General features: G+C 39.3%; 3 protein-coding genes and 1 long non-coding RNA gene across 6 annotated transcripts; 3 read left to right on the top strand and 1 right to left on the bottom strand.

Moving 5' to 3' along the window:
- Positions 1-4,479: 4,479 nt before the first annotated feature.
- LOC133146518 (trace amine-associated receptor 1-like) lies at positions 4,480-5,463 on the top strand. Its single transcript, XM_061270335.1, has one exon. It carries the CDS (start codon positions 4,480-4,482, stop codon positions 5,461-5,463), a length of 984 nt encoding a protein of 327 aa, XP_061126319.1.
- Positions 5,464-8,165: 2,702 nt separating this feature from the next.
- On the top strand, positions 8,166-9,175 carry LOC133146519 (trace amine-associated receptor 7g-like). The gene has a single exon (XM_061270336.1). It carries the CDS (start codon positions 8,198-8,200, stop codon positions 9,173-9,175), a length of 978 nt encoding a protein of 325 aa, XP_061126320.1. The 5' UTR covers positions 8,166-8,197.
- A 664-nt stretch (positions 9,176-9,839) lies between these two features.
- Positions 9,840-16,573, bottom strand: LOC133146525 (uncharacterized). Its single transcript, XR_009711376.1, has 3 exons — positions 16,439-16,573; positions 14,539-15,237; positions 9,840-10,075 (listed from the first exon to the last, which is right to left on the bottom strand). It is a non-coding gene; the product is annotated as an uncharacterized LOC133146525 (long non-coding RNA).
- Positions 10,656-22,192, top strand: LOC133146503 (homeobox-containing protein 1-like). Of its 3 annotated transcripts, XR_009711374.1 has the most exons (11): positions 10,656-10,925; positions 12,936-13,594; positions 14,638-14,723; positions 15,115-15,225; positions 16,487-16,640; positions 16,802-16,884; positions 17,016-17,111; positions 17,494-17,588; positions 17,783-17,866; positions 18,680-18,876; positions 19,554-22,192. XR_009711374.1 is itself a non-coding variant. In XM_061270311.1 (10 exons), exons 2-10 carry the CDS (start codon positions 12,948-12,950, stop codon positions 18,821-18,823), a joined length of 1,497 nt encoding a protein of 498 aa, XP_061126295.1. In that variant the 5' UTR covers positions 10,656-10,925; positions 12,936-12,947; the 3' UTR covers positions 18,824-22,192. The 3 variants fall into 3 exon arrangements, 2 of the variants coding, with proteins under 2 accessions (XP_061126295.1, XP_061126294.1); XM_061270311.1 differs by having other exon boundaries at positions 17,497-17,588; positions 18,680-22,192; XM_061270310.1 differs by having other exon boundaries at positions 18,680-22,192.
- Positions 22,193-22,365: the final 173 nt, after the last annotated feature.

Here is a 22,365-nt window from a genome sequence, read left to right as displayed (position 1 = left end):
TGTACATGTTTAATATATCCGTACAATATATATTTTGAATCACTGTCTTTTGGGATAATCACACACACACACAGGCACACACTAAAAGGGGGGGCAGAGGCCACGCCCCCTTCTGCGTTTGTCGGCCGCCACCTCGCCAACCGACATAGATGAAGAAATTGGGGCAATGTTGGCCCTTGGTCAAATTTGTTACATTTGATCGTTATCCGTCCGGACTCAAGGCAGCGAATTAAGTCGTTGAATTAAACTTGAAAGTATCTGTTTATTGTATTCGTTTATATGTTTAATAAAGACAAAGCCATCACAAAACTGTTCTAATTAGTTAGATTTTGATCTAAATTAGCCTTGAATAAAGACTAAGCAGTCACATGAATTAACAGAAAAAATGGACAGCCGGACTCGGACTCGTAGTCAAGAGGCCGGACTCGGACTCGGTGCAAAAATCCGACCGAGTCCACAGCCCTGGTTAGAACTATAACAAAATATCCAAAACACATCATAAAACACTAAAACAATGCAGTCTCATAAGACGAGTTTTAAAGATGGACAGAGTACCTAATGTCTGTAATATGGCACAGATCTGCATTAGTCACCCAGCATAATAATTCCAAGGTGTGATCATGAATGATGTAGCAGTTTTGCACATTTGGTATTATGGTTGTATCAGACTGTATAACCAGGCTGATCACTGTAGCTAAACAAAATAACATGCAATAATGACGTGCAATAACCATATGTGCAATCATATGTGCAATATCTGTCTACCTCACACTCTGCTTTTTTTGCACTGTGTTTCTTCCTTTGCACAATTTTTTTCTATCTAATATTTTTTTATCTCCACCGTATATTGTGTATTGTGTATATACTGTCCATATTTTTTAATTATATATATCTTTTACTTTTTTAAATCTTTACCCCCTTCCCCGCATGTGTGTGTGTGTGTATGTTAAGTGTACTGCTGCTAACACAGGAGTTTCCCCATTGAGGGAATAATAAAGGATTATCTTATCTTATCTTATCTCTTATCAGGTTTGCCGATTTGCATCCTGATCTGTTTGCTTGCGCAATCGAGTTGATCGTGTGTGTTTTTTTTATGTGCAAACCTCAGTCACATTCACACTATGGACAATTTCGAGTCTGCAGTTTTGTTCATGCAATTTTTCAAAGAATTGCCGAAATGAATCAATAAAGAATTGGGAATGCTGTTGCACAGAGAGTTTTGAGAGGGGCCACCAGAAGAGAAGAGTGAGAAAGACACACATATAAACAATAACAGTATAAAACGATATTAAGACTTCTTGAACATTACATAGGATTTGAATTCTACAGTATTGACGTGTGGAACATCCTGTGAGGAAGACCCATAACAGATAGCAAAAATGTTGGGACAGGGAAAGATAGGATAAGACAAGACAGAAATGGACAAATTTATTGAGGTACCTGTGCTGGTTTCAACTTTTCTTTTCACTTGATTATAAATTATTCAACAATTGTTATACACTGAAAAATAATCAAAGTCAATTAGATTATGATTAGCCTGTTTTTTTTTTTTTTAAATCACCCAATCAAGAAAAAACTGTCAAACAAATGTAAAATATGTTTTTTTTTTACACAGATCTCAAGTACCATGTACAATCTACAACATAAGAAAGAGAGATGTGTTTATTTACCTTTTGTCTTCCATTTATTTGAAAAAAAAAACCACTTGTTTCACTGACTACTTGAAGAAACGTGTAGCTGAGGCAGCTATCCATCCACTTTGTTTCCTGGAATAAGAGTTCAAGATGCACACCAGTCTGACAGGTTCAGCTGCTTCACAAAGATAGAACAATAGAAATCATTAAGCATTCATTGGAATTTACCCAGTAGGTTCTTCATTTATTGATGTTAAGAATAATCACAGGCTACAAAATGATTAAGGTGACTCTCAGTTTCAACTTCCAACTGAGAATTTCTTCATTTGTTCTTTTTTTTTTCCATTTATGATTCATTTGACTCATTACAATCCCTTGAGGGAAACTCCAAACATATTTGCGGAGTATTTTCGGGTTGCACATCACGTTGTGAAACAGATCACATACGTGCAGGCAGGTAAGGAGAGACGTTGGAAACAGTGCTGCACTTTTTGAGGCGAATGAGTGGGAGGACCATGAGCTTTTGCTCTGGCGCATTCATTCTGTTGTTTAATTTTGCAGAAAAAAGAAAGCAGATCACAGATGTATGACAGTAAAAAAAATATAGAATCACTCAATTCAGTTTTTGTAAGTTTATTTAAAATTAATACCATTAGTGTTTATGCTAAATCAGCCAGTATTGATGGGAATTAGTTTTGCTACTATGTACAAAAGTTTGAGATCACCCAGGCAATTCAATGAAAACTAATATAATTGCGCAAGGGTTTTCTAATCTAGCCTTCTTACACAATTAGCACAACGGACCATTAGAACACTGGAAACACGGTTGCTGGAAATGGGCCTCTACAACTATGTGGCTATTGCATTAAAACCAGAGGTTTTCAGCTAGAATAGTCATTTCCAATATTTACAACATCCTGGTTACTTTAATGTTATCCTCATTGAGAAAATAGCGATTTTAATTTAAAAATAAGGACATTTCTAAGTGACCCTAAACTTTCTAATGGTAGTCTACGTTTCACTGACTTTAAAGACTTAAATTTAAAGAGTTGTGTTTTTCCACGCTTGCTTAATTAGCGACTAAACAGTAAGAACTTCCCCAAGGGTTCTTCACTGCTAGATCTAACAAGTTTGTGATCAATTTAGCAACGTATGAGTCATTGTTTGGATCGTTAAAATGTTGTGTTCATAATTTGCTCAATTAGTTCTGTTAAACAAAGGACAGTGAGGCCCCTGGTTGGAAAGGTGAGATGCTTGGGAAAAGGTGATTATCTTCAAGTATATGTTAGTGACGTGTGTGTGTGTATGTATTTGTGCGCTTTCATAACAAAGTCAGCCTCGGGACCTGCATACAAACACCACACATAGTTCACACCTTTAATTGGAGTCTGTTGCATCACACCAAGCGAACATGATTATATTGACATTAGACTCAATTTAGATGTAATAATTTAATTGACACAAAACTAAATATTCAGAACTCTCAAAGACCACTCTTGTTTTCCTTCCAATAAAATTTAATTTTACTTGTAATAACCATAACTAATCGGAAATGTGCAGATTGGTGGATTACATTAAACTGAGTCACATTTACATTTATGGACAAGGAAGTTGGGGTATTTGTGTCTGCATCGAGGTTATTATAATTAACAGGAACTAATAAAATAACTACAACTAAAATAAAAGCGAGAGTCCTAGCGAATTGATACTGCATTTATGAAACGTAACTAAAACAATTCATAATTATGGGGGAAATGGCCCATTTGTCAGTTAATAATTAGCTTTCTGGGTTTATTTCCAATGTATTTATTTTCTGAATAATGTGTTTCAGTGGGCGGCACGGTGATCAACTGATTAGCACGTCTGCCTCACAGTGCAGATGTGGGTTCGATTTTGGCTCTGGCCTTCTTGTGTGGAGATTGCATGTGCCCCTCGTGCTTGTGTGGGTTTCCCCCGGGATCTCCGGTTTACTCCCACATTCCAAGAAAATGCATGGTAGGCCAACTGACCACTCCAAAGTGAATGAGAGTGCAAATACCATATTTTCTGGACGATAAGGCGCACCTAAAAACCTAAAATTTTCTCAAAAGCCGACAGTGCGCCTTATAGTCCGGTGCGCCTTATATATGGACAAAATTCCTAAATTTAAACTTTCCCGAAGTATTGTGTCACTAAATCAATCATAAGTGGCCCGCTGAAGACTATGAATCATGAATCAAAAAGACTATGGATCATTATTTTGGGATTATGAAGTCGTTTGTTGCATCTGAAGTTGAAATAAAAAAGATACAATGGAGAATGATTTGATTTGGATTAAAAATCAGACATGATGCATTAATGGTACGCCTTATAGTCCGGTGCGCCTTATATAAGGACAAAGTTCTAAAATGGGCCACTCATTGAAGGTGCGCCTTGTAGTCCGGTGCGCCTTATAGTCCGGAAAATACGGTAGTTGTTTGTCTATATGTCCACTTTTTAGACCACTGCGAGGATGAGGGGCAGATTCAGAGTCGGACGAAGGCAAGGATGTCTCACAGGGGTCGCCATAGGCATAGCTAATGTTTCTGGAAGCCGCAAGGCAACCCTATGACGTCATGCAAAAACGTGCATTTTAATTGGACGAAATATCTGCCTTCAATAGTATAAAGATGAAGGGGTCCGAATGTGTTGCTCACAAAGTGAGTGTAACACTGATGCACTGATTAACTTGGTAAGCTTTGTTGTTTTCATGAATGTTGATTTTTCATGAATGTTGATTTTTCATTTTTTTTTTAGGTGCAAGTTGATCAATGCTTTTCATGCAAGTAATAATTAACTAAATGTTTATTCACAGGAATCCAGAAGAATGGAACCAGAGCTGACCAACATTTATACTAACATACATCCCTGCTATGTATTAGATAATACAACATACATATTTACGAGTAATCCGTCAATTATATGCGTCACACTGTATGTTTTTCTTGGTTTATTATGTGTTTGTACGATATGTGGAAACCTCCTTGTAATAATCTCAATCATATACTTTAAACAGCTCCACATACATACTAACCATCTCATTTTGTCTTTAGCTGTGGCTGATATATTGCTCGGAGTTTTGGTTTTTCCTTTAACTATGTCTTTCACCATATTCTCCTGTTGGCATCACGAAGGCCTGTTTTGTAAAATACGAGACTGTTTTGATATCACACTGAGTATTACTTCAATTCTAAATCTTTTTTGTATTTCAATGGACAGATATTACGCCGTGTGCCACCCTCTGACCTACAGAAGTAAAATAAATGATCAAGTTATAGACATTATGATCATGGTAAGCTGGGGTCTTGCTGCAATGATAGGAATTGGAAATACAGTAGTCGGATTTACCCGAGGGAAATGTGAAGAAAGCTGCCTAATGGATGCAGTGATTTGGATCACCGTGTCATGCATATTTGCCTTTTATATTCCAGTGATCATAATGATTAGTGTCTACTTGAGGATTTTTCTTGTTGCACAGAAACAAGTACGCAGCATCCAGAGTACAGCATGTACAATGTCAGGATCAATTGTCAGTAAAAGGGAGAGGAAAGCTACCAAAACTCTAGCTACTGTTATGGGAGTTTTTATCTTATGTTGGGCACCATTCTTCATTTACGTCATCTCTCAGCCTTTAATATATAATGTAACTCAAATCGCTGTGAGGGAAACGCTAAATTGGATTGCGCTTTTAAATTCATTGCTTAACCCATTGATTTATGCTATCTTTTACAGCCGGTTCAGAACAGCTTATCGACTGATCATTACTGGGAAAATATTTCAAGGCGATTTTACAAACACACAACTCTTTTAATTGGGATATTATTGCAATTCTCAGTATTTAAATGTAATCAGATATTTTGGCATGTATATTCAGTCTTTCCTCTCTTGTTCTTATTAATCTTCGTGTCTACTTGAGCAGTAAGGAAATAATGTGTACCATCTGATGGGCTAAATGCCTCCCGCAACCACACAACTGTAAATGACATGTAGGGTTTGTATTCCTGCAGGATTGGAATATCTAATAAATGTACTGAAGAGCCCAAAACTTGCAGTTTTAATTTCCATGCTGTTTGCTTGTTTGTGAACTCCCTTTTCTGTCAATTTAAATGTATTATCTCAAAGCCATGACCCGGTTATACATTTTTTTTAATCTATACATAGTACTTTTTGATTTACACGGTAGTTTGTAAAACACCATCTAATAAAGTCGTGCAACAAAAAAGTCAAAGTCAAAGTCTGCTTTATTGTCAATTTCTTCACATGCCAAGACACAAAGAAATCAAGATTACGTTCCCACTATCCCACGGTGACAAGACATTGTACACAATATACATACAAGTAGAGACAACAACTCACCTACTTAACTTATCGTACATTGCACATACATATCTCCTGTGTTACAAAACCAATTTGATAGTTTCCTGGTTGCAGTGCAACATTGGCATCATTACTATCTCAGCAATGTTGTTGCAGCTTTGCTGTCATTTTCAGTAATGCAGCCTCGCCCATGTTACATGTCATTCGGTACTTCCCCCTGCTCTTGCCTTAGGTCTCATCTTACTTTAAGTTTGCTCCACAATGGCGGAATTTGCATACAGAAATATATTTGGATACACCCATCCATCCATTTTCTGAACCGCTTAGTCCCCACGGGGGTCGCGGAGCCTATCCCAGCCGTCATCGGGCAGTAGGCGGGGGATACCCTGAACCGGTTGCCAGCCCATTGCAGGGCACACGGAGACAAACAACCATTCGCACTCACACCTTGGGACAATTTGGAGTCTTCAATCGGCCTACCAAGCATGTTTTTGGGATGTGGGCATATTAAAGTTTTTATGAATATAATAGCGATCACAGTGTCAGAGTAGGAGGCTGGATTTTACGTGGTGGCGGAAGTCTCATGAACTTGTTGACGATTTCAAAACATTAACCTCATTGTGTTAAGAGGCGGCAGCATTGTTGACTCACATGCACGTAGAATTCTGCTTTCTCGTTGCACAGGGCACTGCACCGGCAAGCTAATTTAATAATAGTGACCTTATATAATAATAATCATAATGAATTAATCATTATGTGATCGGCACAATGCAGTCAAGCACAATTAAAAGCTTGCCGCTGATTACAGGTAATGCTAACTTCCAGCTCCACTTTATTGTGTCAGGATGTTGCTTGGATGTTTTTCATGTTGTGGATTCAGTTTCTCTATTACACCTGTGGAGTCAAACACTCGACCCTTGGTTTAATGACAGAACTCGCGCTAAAAATGAGAGCCGCAAAGGTGAATGTAGATGGGAAAAGGATAAGCTGCAGGTTTTTATCAAATCTGGAATGCCTGCTGGCATAATTACCAGATCGCAGTTCTAGAGGCCAAAAGCACTTTTAGATGATCATAATGTCGTGGAGGTGTTCTAGTTAGGTTTTAAGATTTGACATAGCAGTTAGCCCTCTTACGAGTTTTGAATGACATGTGCTGGATGACTATGTGTGTCTATTTTTGTTGGAATTAACTGCAGTAATATATACGGTGGATAATATTTGTTGGCTCGGGGGGGCATGAGAGGTCACGCCCTTGAGTAGTTTAAATACTATTTGGCTGACAAAACTTTTTTATTAGCCTTGGTTGGTCTGAATCCCACACTGCCCCACTGTCATCTGGTGTTCCACAAGGTTCAATTCTGAGCCTCTCTATTTTCATTGTATCTGCTGCCTTTGGGTTCCATCCTAAGGAAACAACATATTTCCTTCCACTGTTTTGCGGATGACAATCAGATTTATGTCCCGCTAAGCAAAAATTACGGCCACTTTTGTCCTGTCTCGAAGAAATTAAAACCTGGATGTCACTCTTAATCAATCACATGCCTTGCTGCCTACTTTGAAATTCATCTTAAAACACTTCGACATTCTTTGGCTGAGACTTGGTTTTGCTTGGACTGTTATTGTGTTTTAATTGTTTTTTCTTTTTATTAAATTATTGTTTTCCCCGTGTTTTTTTATGCATAAATTAATATGCAGGGCATATGCCCCCCCCCCCCCCACACACAATGCACCCCTGTAATTTACGCCTATGGCAAGGCAGCATAGTACACCCTGAAGTGATTGCCCATTGATCGCAGGCTTCATCCTGTATAGACAAACAACCATTAACCGTGGCTCAGTAACCGGAGGGTCGGCTGTTTTGATTATGTTAATGAGATGCGGGTTTATAAAAAGCTAGAAGCTAGACGGCACTGACAATGAGCAGGCACCACTGCTTCAAGAACTAATATTCACATTAAATTAACAGGTAAGATAACAGGAACGCGTCTGAAAGTGCTTCTTTCTTAAAGGTTCTGTTAATGAGTCAGTGTAGTCTTATGTTGGGGTTACATTCTATTTGAACAGAATTGTCCTTTTAAATGCTAATACTGTTGTCAAATGTGATTTACTGTATTTTTAGGGGTAATGCTTTGTTTTAACAGCAGTTTTTTTTTTTAAATGCTCATATTGTGGAACATTATTATTTTAAATGCTATTAATGTTGATCATTATTGCAGAAATCCTCAAGCATGGAACCGGATTTGTTCCGGAACAACACTGATGCTACAAATCCCAAACATCCTTGTTACGAGTCTTCCAATTCATCCTTGATATTTACAAGTGACCCTTCTATAACATGTATCTTAGGATATTGTGTACTTACTTTTTTGTCTATTGCTACAATCTGTGGAAATCTTCTTGTCATAATCTCAGTTGTGTACTTCAAACAACTTCACACTCCTACTAACTATTTTATTCTGTCTCTATCTTTGGCTGACTTACTCGTTGGTCTTTTGGTTTTTCCCTTCAGTATGACCTTTACTGTGACCTGGTGCTTTTTTGACAACAATTTCATCTGTAAAATCCGAGATATATTCGACGTGTCATTGTGCACGTCATCCATTTTGAATTTATGTTGCATATCTATTGACAGATATTATGCTGTGTGTCAGCCTCTGGAATATAGATCCAAAATAACTGCTCAAGTAGCTCTGTCTATGATTCTCGTGTGCTGGGGTATTGCTGTTGTGATTGCATTCTGGATTATATTAGGAGGATACAGCCAAGGAACATGTGAGGGAATGTGCTCTGTTACTGTTATTTTGGTAAACATTATGGGACCTTTTTTGTCTTTTTACCTACCTGCAGTCATTATGAGCTGCATCTACTTGAAGATTTTTTTTATAGCTCAGAGGCAAGTGAGCAGCATCCAGATCTCAAACTCTATAAGTAAGATAGAGAGGAAAGCTACCAAAACCCTGGCCATTGTTATGGGAGTGTTTTTATTATTCATGTCACCTTACTTTTTTTATGTTGTCTTTCACCCACTCTTCCCTCACCACTCGTCCATTCCTGCGATTGAAATATTGAACTGGCTCACGTTATCTAATTCGATGCTGAATCCTTTTATTTATGCTTTCTTTTATAACTGGTTCCGGTCTGCTTTTAAAATGATTATAACTGGGAAAATATTTCAAGGTAATTTGGGGGATTCCATATTGATTTGATGGGGGGGTCATGCCATTGTGAAATATAGTATGTTAAATGTTTTAACATTTGTGGCGACTAAATATTATGTTTTAGGATTGATACATTATTTTGATCGTATGACTATGTTGGAATGTTAACTAGAATAATTAACTTTGACTTGTTAAAACTTTCCACATTCCCTGCAGTTGTTAAAACTTTCCAAATGAAACATTCTTGCTTAGTTAGTTATCTAAAATGCTCCACTAGTATCTGTTTCCACAACCTTGTAAAACAAAGAGCTAAGACCCTCTGTAATGATTAACCAGTTTGCAGAGGTGACCCCCGAAACCTGTTCATTCTCACCTCCACCCCGCTTTCTCTGAATAGTCTCTTGCAAGAGGCGAAAGTCAGGCTGCTTTCAAGCACTTCTGTATCATACAAGGTGATGAAGGCTTTCTCCACTTGCAAGTGTAAAATGGCCAAACTGTCTCACGTGTGATTCTTGCATAAAATGTAGAGTGGGGAAAACTCTATCATGATTGACTTGTGGGGCTGATTTTTTTTTTTTTTTTTAAAATATCCCCTAAAATATGAGAAACTAAAGTCAGAATTCTGACTTTATTCTCAGAATTCTGACTTTAAAGTGGGAATTATCACTTTAATGTCAGAATTCTGACTTTAAAGTGGGAATTATCACTTTAATGTCAGAATTCTGAGGGAATAAGTCAGAAGTCAAAGTTTTATTCCCCCACGTATATGCACATTTGCATTTTATAAAATAAAGGTAGTATTTTACAAATGCTATTACTTTACTGGCTCGTCAATGGAAACGTTACTCACCTTACTACTTGATGTTGCTGCCCTCTGTTGTTTTCTCAAAGATTGTGCAACCCACCACCTACATCATCATGACGGGTCGTGATCAGGTATTCAGAGAGCTGTTGATAACGACATTCAAATACAGAATTTGGGTATGCATGAAAGTTGATTAGAGAGAGTGCATGTTAAGTGCCGAGGGGAATCGTGGAAATTAGTTGCAGGGTCGCACAAAAATGGACAGACTAAATACATGCAAAAATATCAACACTAATGAGACAAAAACAAAGCTTTGCAACTATATTTGTATAAATTAATATAGAATTAACAGAATATTTAGACATTGCTGTTGCTCCCTTTTCAGTATTTCTAGGGTTGCAAACATACAACATACAGTGTCCATTCGTCACGTTACAATACTATACGATTTCAAGATTATGTATGTTTTAATCACAAAGAATATTTGTTTTGTTCATTTAGGATTAGATAAGTATTGAACTGTTAATCATTATGATTGTAAAGCAAATAATGAGGTTCAGATTTTCGTTGAAGTTTTTAGCAGGAAGTTTTCAGAATTTGATCAAATACGATTCGATAATAAAGTGAGAGAATGCAAATTAACGCACTCAGTGCCAACTGTAGCGCTGCCTCCAGCAACCCCTCCTCTTCGTCCTTTAGGGGATTTGTAGTTTTTACTCCCAAGAAACTCCGTCAACTGTTGGAGAGGTTTTTTGAAGAGAAAACTACAATTCCCTCAGAGCTCCTCGAAAGTGCTGCTTGTCAATATGGCTGTTGTCAGACAGACAAAGCGGAGAGGCAAATAATTCGCCTCTGATTAGAAATCCTTGGGAAAAAAAGAGTCGAACGGGGCACTGACATCAAACTGCGTTATTACCGGGCCTCGGTTTAAGTCGAGGTGATCTTTTGATCGTTTCTTCAAGTTAGATGGTGAAGTGGACAATATAAACAGAGGTAAGTGTTGTAGTTTGGCATACAATGCACTGAAAATGTTGGAATATTAATATCAAACCATCGCTAGCAGCAGCGACAGTCGCCGCCGCGTCTAACGTCAGCAAGTCATCGCGTTGCCACGGTTAGCATGTATTGCTAACTAGTGCATACCGCATGCATTTTGCCAAACCCGCTTATTTGCTGTTATTACTTTTTAATGGTTCCCGCAGGCCTATGCGGTTGTCAAAAATATGGTTGGAATTTGTGTAGTGGTTTGAAGCTGGCAAATTTGACGTCACCTCGTACAGTATCCCCCTGCTATACATTTGCTAACATTAGCTATTTGGGCGTGAAAAATGGCATCACCGTAAGGCTTGCTTTGCTGTTCTTGATTTAACCTAAGAAAAATTTGGAGTTCCAACTATGCGACCCTAACTACAACTAAAACTCATGTTGGTAAGGTATTAAACTAAGTAGAAACTAGGTAACAGTAGTGAAAGACACATCGTAATCTAATGACATCTGACGAATATAATCTGTCAGTTAAATAAACATTGTCTCTATGATTCTGCGAGTTCAAATATATTTTCTCCTTCAATGCAAAGTTGCATTGAATGCGTCTTCCGATTAAAAAGAAGCTCCTATCCACTTACAGTGCATACAAAGTCTGCACACCTCAGTTTTGTGTTCAAAACATTTTTCGTGTTTATTGGATCCAATAATCTTTACAACCCAAATGTAAATTGGCAGTCTATCAGCCCTCTCTTTGCAAAACAAATGCTCTAAATTGGGAGGGCATCACCTATGCACAATCCTCTCCTGCTGGGGTTGGCCATATTAAAACTATTCTTTACATGATGTTTACATTCTTTACATCATTGTCATACCAGACATATTCACCTTTAGTATTCTAGCGGAAGTCTGGAGGTTTCACGCTAATGTTGATTAGCAATTTTGAACTGTTCATAATTCATAACAATTTGATAAAGGCGCCACTTTCAGCTGGGAAAATAAAACCAAAACCAAACGTCTTTTGGTGACGAGCAATGTTTTGTTTGTGCTAAACAGACTGTTTGGAATTGTGGCCAGAAAGATCAACCAGGATCTGACATTAAATATTTCTGAGTAGAGCCATATTGATGTATATAAGGGTGTGCACACTTGCACAACCACATTTCAATTGCTTACATTTATTTATTTACCTTCTCAGCATGTTTTTCTCACAGAGTTAACAATAATGGAGGAATAAGTAAATATGTTGGTCTCTTTTATATATCACAAACCATGCAATTGAACCTCTGTGTTTTGTGTGCAGGTCTTGAATTCCATCATTTAAATTTGTTGCAGTCTGTTAATAGTTAACTCTGTAAATGCTTGAACACGGATGGCTAATGATCACTCAGTGTCTGGTTTGGGAGTAAGCAAGTGCGCACAAAATCCAAACGTACCACTGCAGTCGTATTCTAGACACATTGATTTTTAGCATAGCAAATTGCTTATGAAAAGCATTGAGCGTGGGTGGTGCGCATGTCCAGGAGCTGTTAAAGAATGGCCGTCAGAATGTTAAGATCGAATCAGCTGTCAAGGTGACTCTGGCACTCGGCGTGTGTTGCTCGCTGGTTCCCAAAAATAGCTGATATATATTTTTTGTATGCCTAGCCCCTCCCATCCTTTTTCTTTTCACACTTCTATCTCCCACTCTTCATTTTCTTATCTGCTGCTGCTTTATTTTCATCTTGCCGTTTTTGTTCTCTCACTTTCCCTACAGTTTCTCTCGACTTTGCCTTCTATCTTGCCACGCCGCTTCCTGTCGCTGCCTCATCCTTCTCATTTTCTCTGCTGCCCATCTGCAGCTGCGTTTCTTTTCCACCCTTTCCTACTTAATCCTCTCATTTCCCCCTTGACAATCCCCTTCATCTGTCTATTTCTGTCTTCTTGCAGTTCTTTGCCTCAGATTCCCTTTGTATCTCCCCTGACCCCCCCCCCCCTCCCGTTGTCGTTAGGCTCCTAACCATTCCGATTTGTCTCCAGTTCAGCATCAGGATGTCTGACTTCAGCGAGGAACCTCGCTTCACTATCGAGCAGATAGATCTGCTGCAGCGGCTGCGCCGCTCCGGCATGACCAAGCAGGAGATCCTGCATGCGCTGGAAACTCTGGACCGGCTGGACCGGGAGCACGGCGACAAGTTCGGTCGCCGCACCTCATCCTCCTCCTCTTCCTCCTCCGCCTACATGGTAGGCGGGACAAACAGCTGCACCAACAACTCTGCCTCCAACAACACTGCCTCCGCAACCACCACCTCTTCCGTGACGTGCAACGGCGCCATCAACAATGGCGAAGACGGCGTCGGCGACCACTCCGCAACCACTGCCTCCTCTACGACCTCCAAGATATCCACAGCCACGCAGACGCAGTTTGGCAGCAACGGCGGGGGGCTCTCGCCCTCTCTTAGTAACAACTATGACACCTCCCCACCTCCAGCGCCGCCGCCACCCTCCACCATCTTGCCCTCACCTGTCTCACTGGTGGCGTTGTCACAGAATGGGCGTGACAGTCTAGCTGCCACACCCAACGGAAAGCTGTCTCCTCCTCGCTACCCTGTCAACAGCGCCGCAGCAGTAAGAACCTTTGGGTTCGAGCCTATAGAAGAGGACCTTGATGTTGACGATAAAGTGGAGGAGCTGATGAGGTCAGTAGAAAAAAGACCGAGGGCCCTCAATTCAATTAAACTGAGTTTTATTAAACTCTGCTTTTTTTTTTGGATTCGGATTAACTCATTTTAAACTTTGTTTTACTACTCTGACTAGCGCTAATCTTAGATTCAATTAAATGAATGTACAGTATTAACTTGTTTACAGCTGCTGAACTGACTGAGGATCCAAATCAGGGCGAAGAAGAATATGTGACGTGATCACAATCAAAGTAATCAGTTCAATTTTGCTGAAAATCATTGCCCTGGCAAGTTTATACATTCTGTGATGCTTCAAGGGAGCGTGGGCAGAAGTAACAGTGTTATTTACAATGTACCTGCATTCATAATATTTAATTGCAAAGAAAGACACCACATCATTTATGTTGGGGTGCAGGAAAGCTTTTCGGTCCCACCTCAGGCGATTTTATTGGCTCGACTTTGCAAAATGTCAAATAACATTAGGGTTCGAAATCACATGCTCACTGTAGCATTGTAGTCGCTACTTAGGGCCATTACGATCCATCAGTATTCTCCCGTTATCCACCTTTTCCTCAGCCTCTAAGCACTTACACATTAGCCCTCTCCTACCACCGTTAACCTCGAATGCCGTCATGCTTTGGGCCGTGTATTGATTTCGAGTTTCAAACTCGATCCAATTCACAAGGGCCCGGATATGATTCACGTTGATTTTCAATTCAGTTTCGGGTTTCATGCGGTATCAATTTTTCTTTCATTTAGGAAGAACCAATCCAGCAGATAGAAGAAACATTTTGCTCTAACTTGGTGCATCAGTAAAACGATGATGCAGTTACAGTAATCATGTCTGTTAATGAACATGACATAAGTATGCTTATGTGGAATAAAAACAAGTAATGTCATTTTTCACAGTCGGCAAGAATAACCAAATGTAGTAATGTAAAGTGTAATGTCAAACATCTTACCTGATTGCTTAGACTGTGGTGGGTGCTTTGCTTGTCCCTCTGCTTCTTGGCAGTCAGTATTTTTGTAGCTAGTAATGGTGGGTCGTTGTTTTTTTGTAGGAGGGATAGCAGCATGGTAAAAGAGGAGATTAAAGCCTTTCTGGGGAACCGCCGGATCTCGCAGGCTGTGGTGGCACAAGTCACTGGTAAGTACCAACCACATTTTTACATTTCATTCAGAGCATTTTCTGCCAATGTTACGTCTTGATGTCCTGTATGAACATTTTTACTTTGAACTTTCACAAAATGGCTGGCGAAGTTGTCAGTTGAAGAAAACGTCTATATCGGTGCATTTGAGTAGGGGGGATGACGAGACCAACCAACACTCGCGCCTTGGAGTACTTTCGAGTGCAGATGTATTATTTTGAATAACCCAACAGTACATTAGTGATGCAAGGAGCTACATTACAAATATCATTGCATTCTTCTCTTGTCTGCCCTTTTGTTGGCACAATTATTATTCAAGGGATTTGTCTGCTAACTGTGCCAGGGCTTGATGTAAAACACTCACTAATTTGATGTCTGGCTTCCTTCCAGGCATCAGCCAGAGCAGAATCTCCCATTGGCTGCTGCAGCATGGCTCCGATCTGAGTGAGCAGAAGAAGAGGGCCTTCTACCGTTGGTACGCGCTGGAGAAAACGACACCAGGTACAGTTTTACCTAGAAGAAGCAAATGCAGAGAATCTGGCGTATTTATCGTTTTAAAATAAATGAAGCAATGTGAAGTTTCCTCTTAGATGATTGATGAGATGCTCAAGTGTTGAACATCCTGAAATGGGCCTTCTGACGTGATTAGCGGGATACTATTGTGATTTACAAGTTTAGGATGAAATGTGAAACACTCTTGTTTTATAATTTATGCAGCCAACCTAAGGAGCACTTTCCTTACAAAAATATGTGATGCTGCCTCACTTAAAATATTTAAAGACGAGCTTTAATATTTCCCAATGGGAAGAGCCCTAAATACTGATCGGAGGTTTACGCACACTTTTAAAGCCACACTCCAATGCGGTTGCTTAAACAAGTGACATGCTGACTTGGCATCTCCAGTGTAAATGTGTGCTGTATCAACTTATAGACAGGCAGCAGACAGACATCCCACGCCTTGTCCTCTGCGGCATGCCCCTTGCCATCAGCACTGCAAACTGCTCTTTCGTTGTGAAATTTATGGGCGCAGTGAGCCCCGCCAAGCACCGCGCACACTTCCATCAATGCTGCAGAGGAAACGGATGCCCTTTTAATGCTGATTGCAAGAACTATTGCAGGGTTAACCAGTTTGGGTTGGGTTATGACTCTGCAAATGTGTCCTGCCTTTTAGCTGGGTGTCAATAGTATGGTTGCAGTTGGATGAGTCAGAGTAGGAGTTTGGTGTGATAATGCTGAATGCCTGTTGAAATGCCACGCCAACATTGTACAAAGAAATGATGGTTAATGTAACTGTGGAAATGTTGCTGCTTTGTAGTAGCTTACATCATTTCGAGAAGAGCATGGAGGTAAACAACTGAACATTACACTACTTTAAATGTACACAGCAAGAGTATAGATTCTGTGAAAACCGATTTCATTTTTCTACCGGATATTTTGTGTTTTATTGTATTTTTTTTTTTTTAATTCATTTAACTTGTTTTTTCCATGTCAAACAAATAAGAGAAAAGCCCAAAGAAAAGGTTCCCTTAATTTAATTATGTAAAAATCTTATCAGGATATACGTACGTGATTATTGGTACATTCAATTTTGGCCGTATCGTACTTGGGTTGTTAAAATTGTGATGGAATTTTTGTAATCATGGTTTTGGCTTAGACACAATTGTGAAAATCAGAATGTTCCACACAAAATATTCCCATTGAGAAGTGATGATACCTGTGTATTCTACTCGGAGCAATGCTCATTTCTTTTTGTCGACGATAGGTGCCACTCTGAACATGCGGCCGGCGCCATTGCCTCTGGAGGAGATGGAGTGGAGGCAAACTCCTCCTCCACTGGCCACAGCCCCGGGAACTTTCCGACTTCGGCGGGGAAGCCGCTTCACTTGGAGGAAGGAGTGTCTGGCTGTGATGGAGAGGTGAAGAGACAAGAGAGTTAAAAGTTTTTAACAAAATCCCATAGATCCACACCCACCAATAAAAACACTGGCTTGATGGTAGAAATTAAAAACACTCTATTTGGTTGTCTTGGCTCATGTGTAAAATAATTCATTGAGCCTGCTCCTTGTGCCATTTATAGCTACTTCAACGACAACCAGTACCCAGATGAAGCCAAAAGGGAGGAAATTGCCAACGCCTGTAATGCTGTTATTCAGAAACCAGGTAAACTGCAGGTTTTGTAAATTTAGTATGTGAATCACAATGATGGTACGATGTGAAATTTAATCTTTTAATTGATTGGTAGACTTTGCATTGCATTGAGTTGGTGGAATGCCACGTCTGATCTTTTTCAGGGAAGAAGCTATCTGATTTGGAGAGGGTCACTTCCCTCAAAGTTTACAACTGGTTCGCGAACCGCCGCAAAGAAATCAAGAGGCGAGCTAACATTGGTAATGTATCTTTGGGAGCGAACAGTTTCTTTGAAGCATTGAACATTTTTTTTTTTATATAAGCCTTTATGGGCTTGTTACTTATTTAATAAAAAAAATATTTTGTGTATTTTTCATATAACAGAAAAAGTTTATAGATGAGAGGTTGGCTGAAAATACTACTTTAAATCTAGTTCGGTGGTAGTAATAGAAGTATCATCCAAGTTGGTGAGAGAAAGGCTCCAAAGTTGATTCTGACTCAACAATTACTCCTGAAACTACCTGTACGTTGGTTTGTATTGCTAAAAGTACCTCAAGTGGCAAGTCACTGCTGCACTCCAGTTCTCACTAAGAATTGCCATTGATCGACAGTAAATGTCACACTGTGTCCTTTTCCTCCAAGAAGCCACAATCCTGGAGAGTCATGGGATAGACGTGCAGAGTCCAGGAGGACACTCCAACAGTGACGACATTGACGGGAACGATTTCACAGACCAGGTACAGCAGCTTCCTTTATCTCCAACAACTTTGTGGACCTACCGTCGTCTTGACACTAATACCACACAGTCATCTAACTCTGAAAAAATACAAATATGAAGAGGTGGGTTGCTGAGTGACTAAATATTACTTGGTCCGAATTGTAATTATTGGTCGATTTTATTTTATTTCTCAAACTATACTTTTCCTTTTAGGCATGTGATCTGCCATATTTTGACAAGAGACCTCTCAGCCGACAATTTGGCCTTTACCGCTTGGAGCCCAGCTCCCCTACACAGGTAACATTTCACATTTAGTCACATTAGTCATGATCACTTTTTTTCTTTTTTTATATATATATAAAATCAGTCACCTTTTCAATCTTTAACAGTGGGATGGTCGACAGGATTTGTCAAAAGTTGCCTGCTTGTAGTTTGGTGATCCAGTCCAGAAGTCCAGAAATAAAATGGGGGGAAAAAAAGCTCTTAATATTCTCGGATAAACAGTCGCACTGTAAAAAGCATATACAAACATAAAATCAAAACCTGTCTGACACATATTGGGGATGAAACTAAAGAAAGTAAAACAGCCGCTGCAGGTTTTTTTTTCATATATATATACATACATACATTTCATGTTGTGCTATTTTTACCACCTGAGATGTCACGGAAGGCTTCTAAAAAATGTTTCAAAAGCCTCGTCAAGTGGTCTCGGTTCACTTGTTTGTTGTCCACAAGGCTTTGGGTGATAGCATTCACACTCCACCAAACCAACTGTGCGGGAAGGGCAATCAGCTGAACCAACCTGACAAGTGTGAACACATCTGGATTAAGACAGCTAGCACATCGTCTTATATTTGTGTGGTATAGTTTAGTCCTGATGAAACATTGGAAATAATCTTTCAAATGTTGACGTTACAAGAACATAAATAGCTCAATTTGCTGAACGAATTCACACAATCCTATCAAATAGGTCATTCTTCAATTCAGAGGTCCCCAGGGAAACTGCAGCATACCGCAGCACAGAGAGAACTTGACTCACTCAACAAATTCTGGGACAAGTGTGGCAACTCGCAAATTGAAACTCATATTCTCCCCTTCATCCTCTCTCAGGATGACAACGCCGCTCACAGCGAGCACCAGGATCCCATCTCCTTGGCTGTGGAGATGGCCGCAGTCAATCACACCATCTTGGCCCTGTCTAGAACCGGAGGGGTTCCCAGTGACATCAAGACAGAAGTCCTGGAGGACGACTGAACGGCGAGAGGGGAGGAAGCAACAAGAAGCCAAAGGGAAGGAGGAATTTTAAGGTGCATTTTCCAGCGCAGGGACCTTACCTGGAAACTAGGAGCTTTTAGAGGACCCTTGTGTGTTTGGATATATCTAAGTTCAGTTCATTGCTAGAAGAAGACCCCTACTTAGAGGTATTACATACTTCAGGTTTAAAGACAAAAAAGTTCCTGGGCCTCGTAAAAGTACTTTCTAAAAAATCCAGGAACAGAATTTAGGATATGGTTCCCATGGTCCAAACACGCAACGTTCCTCCAAGAGTTCCTAATTCCAGGGTGTTCCTTGTTCCTTCCGAGACCTTATTCCTTCCAAAACCGAACCGACATGACTGATCGTCTCAACTTCCTGATGTATTAACTAATCGTACAACTAAAGAAAAAGGATACTACCATCCCTGAAAAAAAGATAACGTAGAAGTCCTGGCCTTTTCTCACAACCAAGTTCCAGTTGTTTCCCGTCCTCTTCGTCCCTGAACACTCTCCTCTTCTTTTCCTCCCCCACACTCCTCCTTACCTCTTGCAGCCTGGTCGCCTGAGCCAATCCTCACTCAGTCTCACTCAACCTCAGAGACATACTCAATAAATGTGTACTGTATATATGATAGATAGGTTCTTCTAGTTCTCAGTCACCCGAACCTACTGGTGTTCTACCTACCTACTCTCGCAACTCACCCTTGTTATTGTGCAATTAACGACAGGAGAAGCCTCTGGATGATGTCTTGTGGAGAGCGTCTCCTCTGTTAGAGTAAATTCGATTGGCAGTTTCTTTACCGGCCATCCCAACGCTCTGAATGTTCTCAGCTTCTCGCCGGATGGAATCGATGCGGTTTTCTGCTATCAAATGCAAACCTGAAGATGGTTAGCCTTAAGTTCAAACACGCTCACTACAGGACGGCTTTGCATGTCAGGAATCACGAAACGTATTTTACAATGATATATTTTTTTTAAGTTTCCATTCTGCAGCAGAAAGTCAACAATCATTGTGATATTTAGCTCGTTGATGAATTAAGTGCTTGAGGCAATGAAGAATCAGTTAATGTGATATTCAAGCAAACGTAAGCTATCTACTAATGGAATTTGTGCTTTTATGTTAACGCCATCCATGCCAAAGGAAAAGATGCTGTGATGAGGTTGACTCAAAGTCGCCTCTCGGCACCACAGACTGGTCTCTTCATGGACATCTAAAGCCATTTCTTAGAATGGATTTGGCATATGTGTTCTTGGGCCAGTTTGACCCAAATAGGGCAAGTTGTAATGCTTGCTGGCAGAGGCTGGATGTATAAGCGTGACTTGTCCACCTCTATAATGGCCAAAAGAATGTGATAGGAGCTTCTTTTTTTTTTTTTTTTTTTTAATAATTAAGTACAGCAAACTAAAACCCTACGTGGAATTGGTTTGGTCTTTGCCAATGTAATTAGCTCAAAGGTTAAACCACCACTTTTAAATGCAGGTTTTTCTCACTGTGCGTAGCTCTCTCTCTAAAAAGGACAAAAGTGTCATTTCTTTGATGACGCGGCAACTTTTCAGTCACACTGAGCTTGGCACTTTTTGACCAAAGGAATAGATTTACATCACGGGAAAATGCTTATTTGTGTTATTTTGTTTCACACAAAATGAGTGGAACATCATTTGCTCTAAATGTTCTTATATTCACAGTGGAAAGTGATTTATTCTTTTTCTCAAGAGGAATTCATAGAACCGAAAATAGTAACAAATAAATGTAGCTTATTAAAATGACTAAATTAATGTACATCGACAACGTTTAAAAAATGTTTGAACATTTGGGGACATTTAAAAACAGGACAAAAATTCATTTAGGTTAATTGTTGAATTATCCTTGTTAACATAACACTTAAACCCATTTTCCCAGTGTAAAACTATTGCTTATCAAGAGGCCCAGGAAAAGAATATGTGATGAAATAATAGTTATATTTGGGAACTGTCGAAATGAACTGATTTGGACGCATCACATTCTGTGTTTTTAATGACAACATCAAAAGTGTTTATCAAAGCTCCCTTTCATGCATTTCAAAAAGGATTTAAAAAGGATTTTAAGGTTAAAAAAAAAAAGTATTTATACTCATTTTTATGGCTAATGTACAAAGTGTTTTGAAAAGAATCATGCTTGTTGTTAAATTAAGCCTTTTTAAGTTCACCAGATTTTTTTTACATGTATTTTCTATTGTGTCATTCATTTTTAGACTGAATGGCAGTCTTCCTGTTTGTGTCTGATTTATGTTGTGAAAGACAAATAACAATGCACCTTACGAGGAAAATGTTAAGCTTTTGACTTCAACTTGATGTGATCTTGTCCCTTCCCCTGAAGCCAGACTGCATTGTGAAATGAGAGCGTTTGGATGTTTCCTATTGTGGGAGCACTGGCACAGAAAAAAAAAAATCACTGAAATATTAGGGCAATAGTCCGGTTCAAGTATTTGAACCCTCCTTCCCGGTTTTGCCTTGAGACCACCACAATGGATTTGAAATAAAACAAGATGTGATTGAATTCTAGACCTAAAGATCCTGTTGAACGTAATCCAATCACATCATGTTTTTCCAAATCCATTTGACTGTCATTAGTTTTTCCAAACCCAAGAGTGCAAAATGATAAAATCGTTACCGTTGAGGAAAAAAAATCGCCATGTACTTGTGCAAGATGACTTTGGCACACTTAAAAAAAAAAAGATATAAAGCTCACTTTCTTTGCCATGCACACAAGAGTGCATCTGGAGATTCTCACTTGAAGCTGCTTTCAAATAAATTGTTTATATTGTTTCAGAGATTAAATAGCAGTACCAATTCATATCCAACAGTATTTAACCTGAGTGTTCGGGATGGACGAAATGAGTGCTCAAGGACTGAATCGGATGTATTTCATTTCCAGTAAGGTGGCTGTTCTGAAACCGAGGCTGTAACCCTGACGCTGATATCTCCCCCCCCCCCCCCCCCCCCACACACACACACAAAAAAAAATCCCCAGCATCAATACGTACTCCAGTCGTAGTGCTTCTTCTCCAGGGATGTCCTCTCGTGGTAAGTCAGGGTTTCCATGTTACAGGTCCCTCCTCCGTGTCCCCTGTATAACGCCTCATCCAAATATAGCTCAGAAAAAGAGGACTGAATGCTGTTGTTTCAATCTCGAAAGCTATGTTATGTTCAATTTTATTGTATTGCCCATTTTGAAATTTAGTGCCTTTTTTGGACAGTAGACTGTTCTGTAATTAAGATGTAGTATATATACATTTTTGTACAGTTTCTTTGTTCATTTTTTTTAACTTGTGTTTATTTTTAGTATGATATATATACTGTACAAGAGAATAAAGCTATATCACAGAAACCTTTGGATTTATTATTTTGTGTAAATCACATGTTGCTTTATCGCAAATATTTATTCATTAAAAAAAGGATGTCTGCATTGGTCACTTTTTACTCATGATAGTACTTTTAATTTTGTAAATATTGACAATTGGGTTATGAATCGTTCTCAAATAGGATTTTTTCTTGATATGG

The sequence above is a fragment of the Syngnathus typhle genome, linkage group LG22 (genome assembly GCF_033458585.1).
Source record: "Syngnathus typhle isolate RoL2023-S1 ecotype Sweden linkage group LG22, RoL_Styp_1.0, whole genome shotgun sequence".
In the NCBI taxonomy this organism is placed as follows: Eukaryota; Metazoa; Chordata; class Actinopteri; order Syngnathiformes; family Syngnathidae; genus Syngnathus; species Syngnathus typhle.
The sequence above is the reverse complement of the archived record's forward strand: the minus strand, read 5'-3'. Positions and strand labels throughout refer to the sequence as shown.

What these genes read in the sequence shown, in the direction of transcription:
- LOC133146518 (XM_061270335.1), top strand. Translation starts at nt 4,480, where the DNA reads ATGGAACCAGAGCTGACCAACATTTATACTAACATACATCCCTGCTAT.
- LOC133146503 (XM_061270310.1), top strand. Translation starts at nt 12,948, where the DNA reads ATGTCTGACTTCAGCGAGGAACCTCGCTTCACTATCGAGCAGATAGAT. An exon ending in GGAACGATTTCACAGACCAG is followed by an intron (nt 17,589 to 17,782) that starts GTACAGCAGCTT and finishes TTTTCCTTTTAG; the next exon opens with GCATGTGATCTGCCATATTT. An exon ending in AGCCCAGCTCCCCTACACAG is followed by an intron (nt 17,867 to 18,679) that starts GTAACATTTCAC and finishes ATCCTCTCTCAG; the next exon opens with GATGACAACGCCGCTCACAG.
- LOC133146519 (XM_061270336.1), top strand. Translation starts at nt 8,198, where the DNA reads ATGGAACCGGATTTGTTCCGGAACAACACTGATGCTACAAATCCCAAA.